The sequence below is a fragment of the Semicossyphus pulcher genome, unplaced genomic scaffold, assembly GCF_022749685.1.
Source record: "Semicossyphus pulcher isolate SPU_LCO1_2020_fin unplaced genomic scaffold, fSemPul1.0.p SCAF_3, whole genome shotgun sequence".
NCBI lineage: Eukaryota > Metazoa > Chordata > Actinopteri > Labriformes > Labridae > Semicossyphus > Semicossyphus pulcher.
Window position 1 is genome coordinate 7,270,723 of NW_027211704.1, and position 9,748 is coordinate 7,280,470.

Here is a 9,748-nt window from a genome sequence, read left to right on the forward strand (position 1 = left end):
GTAAGTTAAGGTGTGTGTATTTGTATACAACTGTTGACCAGCATTATAAACTAGCTAAGGCTATAAATACTGTGGCATGTAGCATTTGGATATGAAAGGTTATCCCTATTCCAATAAAATAAACATTCATATAAAAAAAATCATAACAAATATTTATTGCATAACCATGAAGCAGAACTTTATTGGATAATAATGTGTATAATGAGAGTAACAGTAGAAGACAGTAGATGCAAGAGTTAAATAAATATGACAGATTTAGGCTCAGTTGACTACATCCAGGAACAGAATACAAGACTTTACAAATCCTCTCTGCCTGTGAGGAAAGAAACCCAAATTGCTCAACCTAATTTATTTAGCTTTTTTTTTTTAGTCTCCACAATCTTTAAAATTAGCTTTTGTGGTTGAATCAAGGCTCAAGTCTTGTAGAGTGTTCCAGGCTTGAACAAAATAATCAAAATGCGGTGGCTAACACTGTGACTGTCTGGATTTTCACTGAGAACTGCTGCTGATACACTGACATGACACTGACTGATTAATGAATACTGAACACTGATGTGGGAAGAACAACATCTAGCGTGAGACAGAGAAAGCTGTGCATCACCTATAAACAGAGCAAGAGAGAATTTGTGATTCAGCGGGTGAAAAGGTCTGACTCAAAGAATTACTGGTGAATCATCAAATCCAAAATATTACATCTGCTGCCTTCAGTTGCCGTCCCACATCTCGCTGAAGTCACTGCCCAGTCTTCCCATTATGTTCCACCTCACTGCATATCTTTGTGGCTTAACACTTTTAGAAGAGCCCGAATCAGAAATCAAGAGCTGCAGTTTAGGCAACTACCTTTGTGTTTTACTGAGGCACCCTGGTATCACTAAATGAGCTCACTTTTAACTCGGTTAGATCAGGGCTGAGCTGCAAGTTCACTTCAAAGGATCATATCAAGGTTAAAACTACAGTTTTTTATGTAAAATAAAAACACGATGAGCACATTTATTTGATCATGGTGTGTCTTTGAACCAGGGGAAATTTGTGATAGCTCAGTATCAGCGATGAACTTAGAGGGACTTTTTTTTATCTCCTACTCCAGAGTAAGTTCTTTCCCAATACTTGTGGTGGCACTTGTGACATGAATGAGGGTAACGTCAAGTGAAATTAATTGGCCGAAGAAGAAGTTAATCAGATATTGTGATTAGAGATGTACGATATTATCGGCAGGTTCTCGGTATCTGCAGATAATGGCAGATGACATATCGGCATTGGCAGATATGTCATTTTTCTGCCTATATTTTCCACCGATAAAACAACACTTATATTATGCCTAAAAGCTCGATGATCCCCCCCCCCCCAAAAAAGGTTACATACAAATTAATATGGCATTTTGTACAGAACCTAAGTTTAAGTTGTTTTCTTTTATTGCCCAGTGAATGTGTACATTTTAAAAAGCACTGTATTATGTTATTTCTGCACCTGCCAGTGATCTATCCACTACAGGGGAGACTTGATGTTCTCTGCAATGAGGTGTTAAAAAAACATGTGCCCAATATATTGGTATTGAAATTGTCAAAAAGGGTTGGAAAATATCGGCAAAAAATCCAACATCGTGCATCCCTAATTGTGATGCATCATTATATGACTCTCTTCCAAAATGTCAATTATCGCTGTATTGTGATATTATCGTTATTGTGTACTGACATATGGTATCGTATTGTGAGTTGCCCTGTGATTCCCACCCCTCATCCAGACATAAGTGAATGCTGATTGGTCAAACACATGAGCCAATGCAGCAACTCCATCTTTAAAAACCTGTCTAACAGCTTGTGACTGCAGCCTTGGACCAAACAAGACAAATGGACCAGCAGTGACGCCTAAATTCAAACATCTCCTTTCCAACCCATTAAAATCTCACAACTCCAACCAAGGCGTCCTCCATCTTGTTGTTATATTTGGATGTTGCTGTATAAACCGCTGGCGGGCTCATTCACATCAGCCATACTGGCGGTGTGATTGCATACATAGAAAAAGCTGTTAACGGTATGTAATTTACCGGGGAAGGTCCCAGTGAGCAGTTCTGTTCAGGAAGTCCCTGGAACTGTTTGGTCCAAAAACACCCTTTGCACCCTTACCCTTACTTTAAATATATATGACTCTTACTCATACAATTCCTTTTAATCGTAATAAAGTTGTGGGTTCATATTTGATATATTTCAACTTGCTGTAAATAACTTTTTGCTGCTTCAGTAATACAATTTACACTCAGATTTCAGCTGCATCTCATATCATATCCAGTACATAACAGTTCCGATGATGTAACATGTGACTAGCTGCAGCAAAGAACTCCGCTTTTAATGGGAACACTCTCAGAGCTGGATTAGTAAACCCAGATGTAGCTGAAGTTGCTAACAAGGGAGCCGGATGAACATGACCTGACTTTGTGATTCAGGGCCAACACGTCACAGCCTCTGACAACCTTTCGGGCAAACACACCAGCATCTTGTCAGCCAGCAGACGCCGACTCATGTGCAACAGATAAAATACAAAAAAGCAGAGGTTGCAATATTTTGGCCAACTCTCTGAGCAACATCTCCTGAGAAAGCAACGGGAGGAGCTTCTACAGAGACACAGAAGGACATCTACAAACGGACTTCAAGTCGGACAGGAAGTTTGTGCGTGTTTGTGTACAGGAAGGAAAAAGCTGGTCCATTCCCAGGATTCTCCGGGAATCATCGTCGTCATCGTAATCGTCGTCGTCGTTGCCAGCCAGGAAGTATACAGGAAGTGGGAGGAGTCTAGTGCTGTGTCCACTTGATGCTCTTCAGGTCGATGCCATCCTGAACCATCTCCCACAGAGGACTGAGACAGACAGAAAAAGAGAGAGACAGGTTACTGGGTGTGAGACATGACACTATTGCCATTTAGATTACATGATAAATAGTATTGCCATCATCCAGTGTTGGAAAAAAATGAACTTATTCACATTAACCAATCAACAGGCAGGAAGAGAGAAATATACAGCATGTGACCTCACCTCATCTCTCTGAGTCGGCTGACCTGCTGGATGCATTTCGCTGCTGTGTAGTCCACCTCATCTTCTGTGGTGAATCTGCCAATACCAAACCTAACACACACAAACAGGAGTTTACATTCACATGTGATTCACCTGGGGCCAGACTAGAGAACAGAAAGGCTGCAGAGAGCAGCTGATGTTCAGATGGACAGTTTAGTCTGATGAGTTTTTGACTAGTTTAAAGAATGCTTTTGCATAAACATGACAACTTTAATTATAATCCTATTTCCAATCACTAAAGAATAACAACAATGAACAAGATTATAATATTTTCCTGAAGAAACGTTGCCTCATCAAAATAATAATAAATAACAATATACATTAAGTAAGTACGTTTATGACCTGGAAAAGGGTTCTTACCTGATGGAAGAGTGAGCCAGGTCTTCATCTGCTCCAATCGCTCTGAGAACATATGATGGCTCCAGAGATGCTGACGTACAAGCACTGCAAGCACAAACATATTCATTTATGTTGTACATACAAGATAAAACTACCATGTGAAATCAAACAGAAAACAAAAAGTCATTTTGCCTGTTTTCTTTGCTTACTTCCTAAATCATTTGCGAATACAGGAATGTTATTATGCCACCAGCACACATGCATGTGCATCCAAATAAATGGAAATGGTGTTGTACTTATTAAAACATGGCAGTTACAGGATGCTGGTTTAGCTGAGTTGGTAGAGCAGGTGCCCCATATGCAGAGGCTGCAGTCCGCGACGCACTGATCGCAGGTTCGACTCCCGGTCTTATCATTTGGTGCATGTCATCCCCTACTCTCTACTCCCTACATTTCCTGTCTATCTCCAGAAGCACCTAATCCAAGCCTGTTTTTATGTCACATTTTTAACATGTCTGACCTTCCAGATGACAGAGCGACATCCTTCAGCGCCATCAACAGACTCTCTCCTTCCACGTAGGCAAAGGACAGGTTGACACAGCCTGAAACGCACACACACAGACAGATGATAAAGCGATCTTTCTCATCTACAGTAGCCAGATTTTAAAATTGTTAAACCTCCAACATTAAGTTCAAGGACTTTCACTTCTTTAAATACTAGGTGTCATTGTTTTGTTTGAGTGTGTACGTGTGTACCAGGGTAGCGTTGTTCTGGATCTCCGTTCATGATGACGTCAGGAATCGCTGACATGATCTTGTGGACCAGGCGATTAGCCAGCATGGACACTCTGTGATGATCATACTGCAGAAAATACACAAAATAATACATTCATCTATTAAGTCCCTGGATGTTTAAGTGCATTTGTGTAGTCTCTGTATATATGGGTGCATTTGTTTTACCTCCATCTCTTGCTGGGCAATGTTGCAGGCAGCCCCCAACCCAACAGCCAGCGGGGTGGGGACAGTGCCGGAGCGCAGCCCCCTCTCTTGTCCGCCCCCGTTCTGCAGAGGCTCCAAACGCACCCGGGGCCGACGCCGCACATACAAAGCTCCTACACCTGTACACACATAACAGCGATGTAACCAAGTAAGGATTACTTTGGAGCACCACAGGGATCATAACTTGATCCCCTACTGTTTAGTTAATACATGCTGGCATTAAGCTGGATTTTACAAAACAAAATAAATACCATGCATATTTTAAAGATACTGAAATAGAGGAAACATATACTACTAAACAGTGCTGGAAATGTTGATATTTCTGCTGTAATCTCTCACTCACATGTTATTTCAAAGTTATTGTAATGTTAAGTAATGCTGAGGCTAACCTTTGGGTCCGTAGATCTTGTGACCGCTGATGGACATCAGATCAACCCTCCAGTCAGTGACGTTTATGGGAACCTTTCCGACAGCCTGAGCAGCATCAGTGTGGAGGTAGACTCCTTTGGAACGACAAATCTTACCTGCGGAGAGGAAGAAGTTGTGACAGTTTAGATCTAAACACTCATGGAACAGAGGCTCCCAGTGAAAACATAAAGATCAGGACTCAAGTGAAGGCTCGATGTGATCAGTTTTATTCTAAATGACTGAAACATGCATGAAAGCCTGTAAATGTGGAAAGTTTAGAATCCTGATTTCTGCCCATAAAAAACCTTTGTATTGCCATGTTTACCGATCTCTTTGATGGGCTGTGCGACTCCAATCTCGTTGTTGACGGTCATCACAGACAACAGGGATGTGTCGGGGCGGATGGAGGCCTCCAACAGCTGAACACACAGAAACACACAGAATATTTAATAGATACAATGACTTATGTATGTTTGCTGTACATACTCTATATGTTCACTTCATGTAGGTGTACCTCCAGGTCGAGCAGTCCGTTCTGCTGGACCGGCAGGTAGGTGATGTCAAATCCTTCGGACTCCAGAACTCGACAGGAGTCCAGGACACATTTATGTTCAGTCTGCGTGGTGATCACATGACGCTTCTTGGCCTTGTAGAACCTGGCCACGCCCTGCAGGAGGAGGGACAGGCAGGGTCATTACTGACATAACAAACTGGGTCCTAACTCAATGTTATTTCTTACCTTCTGACTGTTATCACTCACCCATGATCTCAAGGTATGTTACGTCAAAACAGTGCTCAAAAAAGTAAAAAATGCTTGTTGAATCAATTCATTTCTGTTTTGATTTGCTGCAATTAGTGGATCACCTCACATCAATCATAGCAGAGTGCTGAGTTCAATTTTGGGACGCATTTTTAATCAACTGTGAACCAATCTTTGAACCCAAAGGCTAGACGATGATATATCTGTCCTTTCTTAGCCATTGTCCTCTGGGAACAATGGAAAACTATCGGTATGTCCGGTGTAGCCAGTGTTTAGCGATAAGGACTTCCAGCCAAGACTTCCTTTTCCGTGCGCTGCATTGTTTACAGTCTAATTAGCTTACTTGAGAAGCGACCGTGTGTTCAAATCAAAAGTGAAGTGAAATTCTCCCCTCCAGATATGTCGGCAAAATAATACATCCCCCAGAGGAGCGCCCGTTCATCTGTCTATGCCGAGTCTCAGTTTCACTGTAAATAGTAAGTTACACAGAGGCTGCACTCTGGCTTACTTCAGCGGTATGAACTGAAGAAGAAACAGATTTTCTTGTGATTGACTTTAATTAACGGCTCTTAAGTTTGCTGAAATAAAAACATCATGATGCAGATTAGTAACAAGTCAACATGAAGCTTTGTCAGGTCTGTCCTCAAGAGGTTGTTTGAGGGGAAGAGGGGAAGTTTGTTGAACAGAAGTCGGATCGATCATTTCTGATGCATTCAAGGAAGTCGGGAAATCTAAATGCTGATCAGGTTTGTCGCTTAAGTTGAATTTTTGATCTAGAACAGAGTGTTAGCTGAACTTGCTACAGATTTCCGTTGATAGAGATGAAAAAGAAGCTAAATTATCATCAGATGATGTTGATGGGAGCCGGGATGTCAGTACGGTGGATTAGGTTCTGTTTTTCCTGCATACGCGCAGCCTGTTGATACGCGATTGGTCAATACTACTCAGACTACAAACGTACTACAAACAGAAACCAGAAAAATTCTCATACCAAAGTCAGGTCCTGTGTGAAACAGAGTCTACATTTTTATGTAGAATCTGTAAATAGAGATTAACTGTGAACTCGTTATCTTTAGAGCTAAGCAAACAAGCTGGCTGGCATGCCGGCACTCTGCACACTTTATTTCTTCTCTACAGAAACTTCTTAAGAAACAAAAAGGTGTGCAGTGCAATAGTGGACAAAATACCAGAGGGGAAGTAGATTGCATTAAAGTAAACAGAGAAACTGGAGAGAAGACCTGTGCCTGAGTAGTGCTAGAAGACCAGGCTAGTAATGATACCAGCTATACTATCAAGTAGCAACTACCTCCCAAAGGCCCTTGAAGCACATATTTCCTGAGACATGTGAGTGTATTTTAATTGTGCTGAGATCCTAATTGTGTTCTCCCTTTATTCTTTATGTTCTAAATGATTCAGAACTAGAGGAGGTAGTAGTGAGAGGAGATGAAGAGAAGGTTGGAAGGGTAGAACGGAGGAGGTTACCTTGATGGCCATGTTGTTGGACTCGGTGGCTCCGCTGGTGAAGATGATCTCTCTGGGATCTGCTCCAATCAGATCAGCCACCTGCTGCTCAGAGAGAGAGACAACACAGAATCAGTGTCTCTCACATAATATCAGATTTATTTAAATAATGACTCACTACACATTGTTAACGTCTCTACCTTCCTGGCCGTCTCCATAGCAGTCTCGCTCTCCCAGCCGTAGGCATGTGTTCTGGAGTGAGGGTTACCGTAGTAGTTCACCTGGTAGGGCAGCATGGCGTCCAGCACCCGGGGGTCCTACACACACAAACATTCTGTTAAACTTTGAGTAACTCTCTCTCTCTGACTTAAACATCAGTTTGCTATTTATATAACTATTACAATATTGTTAAATATGTTACCATGGGCGTGGTGGCCTGGAAGTCCATGTAAAGTGGGCGGGGCTCATCTTTGTCCAGTTCCTGCTTCTTTATCAACTCTGCAGCACAAAACAACAACAGGCAGACTGTCAGAGAAAGTCAACTGGTTTTGCTGAATCACATCTGTATGAGTCAGTGGTCACAGGCAGGTCAGGATTTTAGCTGAGTCATTCATGAACTGGGTCTATAGTCGAGTGTGGAAATTTCTGAAAACTGAACACTGTATTATCAGGTATCATGTCGTAGTCAAAACATGTGTGCAAAGTGTAGTATTATTTTCCTCCTATTTATATTTTGTTGTGATTATTCTATATAACAAACACAAAGCACATTCTTGTATATGAATCTGCACTGCAAACTACAATCTACACTGTGTGTTGCACCACTGCTGAGTTTTTTCTTCAGCCAATTTAGATATTTAAGTTTAAAAACATATAACAATATACATAAGCAAATTGCAGAATTAAAAGAGAGTCTGGAGTGCTCAAAAGTTCGGAAAAAGAAGCCGAGAAAGAACCCAAACATAGCAGCAAACACAGCCTTCTTCAGGGTCTGATGTATTTATTTCAAAAGGAAGTATTTGAAATAAAATGAATTTTTTTGTGAAGGACTGGGGACAGTAAATTCAATAGTTTCTGCAAGCTCCTGAGTGCCTTGCCTCTCTTCAGCTTCCCTACATAGACGACAGTTTGCAACAAGACTCACTAGGGTAATCAGAGGACCTCTCCCTACCACCGCCAACATAATCGCTTGCAAAATATTATACATATTATTATATATTATAAGTGAATATTTAAGTTAGCTAGCTTGCAAAATTAATTTACGGATTATGCAATCCATTATCTAAATTACGCATTATGATAAAAAAAAAGTTCAATTTAGCAGAGATAAGTACATACCGTAGCTAATGTAATGCTAGTAAATCAAATTAAGGCTAGTATGTCAAGCACTGTATTGGCTGATGCAATGGATGCTTGATGCTAGCAACATTATGCGAACTGCAGTTCACTAAATGACCACCAGTATCATTAATAACTACAATTTTCTAAAGAATACATATAGCACCTTTAATGTGCACACAGAAAATAAATAATTTACTGTTTACTAACTGTAATTATGTACTTTGTGTCTAAGAAACGCATTATTTTGCAGCCACTCTCAAATCTCAAACATCTCTCTTGAGTTTATGTGTTTAACTGTCTTGTTTTTTTTTTGACAAACAAAACCCCCAAATCCAAACAATATCGCTGATATAAGTAAAAAAAAAATACAGGTAAAAACACACATTATTAAAATAAAAGTGTAACACATAAATTGATGAATTAGGTAATTTAATTAAGGTAATAAATAAATAAAAATACAAAGAACTAACACTGCAATAATGTAAGACACTTTACCTTATTAATGAAGAATTGTTGAAGATTAACTTTATATCAATCAAGTTATGTGGTAAATGAAGACATTTTGTTTTTCTGATATTTTTATTGTACTAATGTATCTTTCAGTTTAAAAGTCGTCACACTCTTGTTAATGTCCATAGTTGCATCCAGTAAATTCAAAACAGTTATGAAGTTTCCCGTCCCCATACTGAACTGCGTCACTTTCGGGATTAGCTTCATGCTAGCGGCTCTACGCCAAATTAAATAACCATGCTAACTTCACACGACTGCTGTTACCTTTCTGCAGCGTGCTGGCGGCTCTCTGGTCAGAGCCCAGCCGGAGAGGGATCCAAGAGACCGGCCTGAGCAGCCGGGAGGAGATGGTCCTGCCCGGGGAAAGCATCTTGACGGCGTGCTTGTTTCACCTGGAGACCCGCTGACCTCCAATAACAACAACACGCTGACTGCAACCAAAACACCAGCGTATACCGGTTTGCACCAGTCTAAACTGCTGGTTACCGAAGAAGAAAGTGAACAAAGTGATTCACGGATTTAGAATAATGTTTAAATGTGAGCGAAGTTCGGTTGAGTTTGAGAAACGTTGCCGCCTCTCAGTTGCATCCAGTTATAACACATTCAGCCAGTGTAAAGTTAGGCGTGCTGACAAGACTTCCGGGAATGACTTTCAAAATAAAACGCTTTAATGATGAACGTGAAAGATCTCTCCCTAAAATAAAATAATAGAGAAGTTTTTATTTGAAAAGAAATGGTGGAAAATATAAAATGTAAATTGTATGCTTAATATGATACATCATAATTTCAAATACTTTACTTTATTCTCTGTTTCCCATTCTTTCTTCAGCTTGTTCCTGTTACTCATTGTAGCTTGACGCAGCTCG

At 40.5% G+C, this 9,748-nt stretch overlaps 1 protein-coding gene across 1 annotated transcript; it reads right to left on the bottom strand.

Moving 5' to 3' along the window:
- Nucleotides 1–152: 152 nt before the first annotated feature.
- nfs1 (NFS1 cysteine desulfurase) lies at nt 153–9,475 on the bottom strand. Its single transcript, XM_069678903.1, has 13 exons — nt 9,147–9,475; nt 7,453–7,529; nt 7,232–7,348; nt 7,053–7,136; nt 5,325–5,477; nt 5,136–5,229; nt 4,792–4,926; nt 4,364–4,521; nt 4,160–4,265; nt 3,924–4,005; nt 3,425–3,508; nt 3,026–3,115; nt 153–2,850 (listed from the first exon to the last, which is right to left on the bottom strand). The coding sequence occupies exons 1-13, from the start codon at nt 9,250–9,252 to the stop codon at nt 2,787–2,789; spliced, it is 1,350 nt and encodes a 449-aa protein (XP_069535004.1). The 5' UTR covers nt 9,253–9,475; the 3' UTR covers nt 153–2,786.
- Nucleotides 9,476–9,748: the final 273 nt, after the last annotated feature.

Excerpts from the sequence above, each read along its gene's own strand:
- nfs1 (XM_069678903.1), bottom strand. The coding sequence starts at position 9,252 with ATGCTTTCCCCGGGCAGGACCATCTCCTCCCGGCTGCTCAGGCCGGTC. Across the intron at positions 7,530-9,146 it reads CGCCAGCACGCTGCAGAAAG|AGTTGATAAAGAAGCAGGAA; the intron begins GTAACAGCAGTC and ends TTTGTGCTGCAG. Across the intron at positions 7,349-7,452 it reads TCCAGGCCACCACGCCCATG|GACCCCCGGGTGCTGGACGC; the intron begins GTAACATATTTA and ends TTGTGTGTGTAG.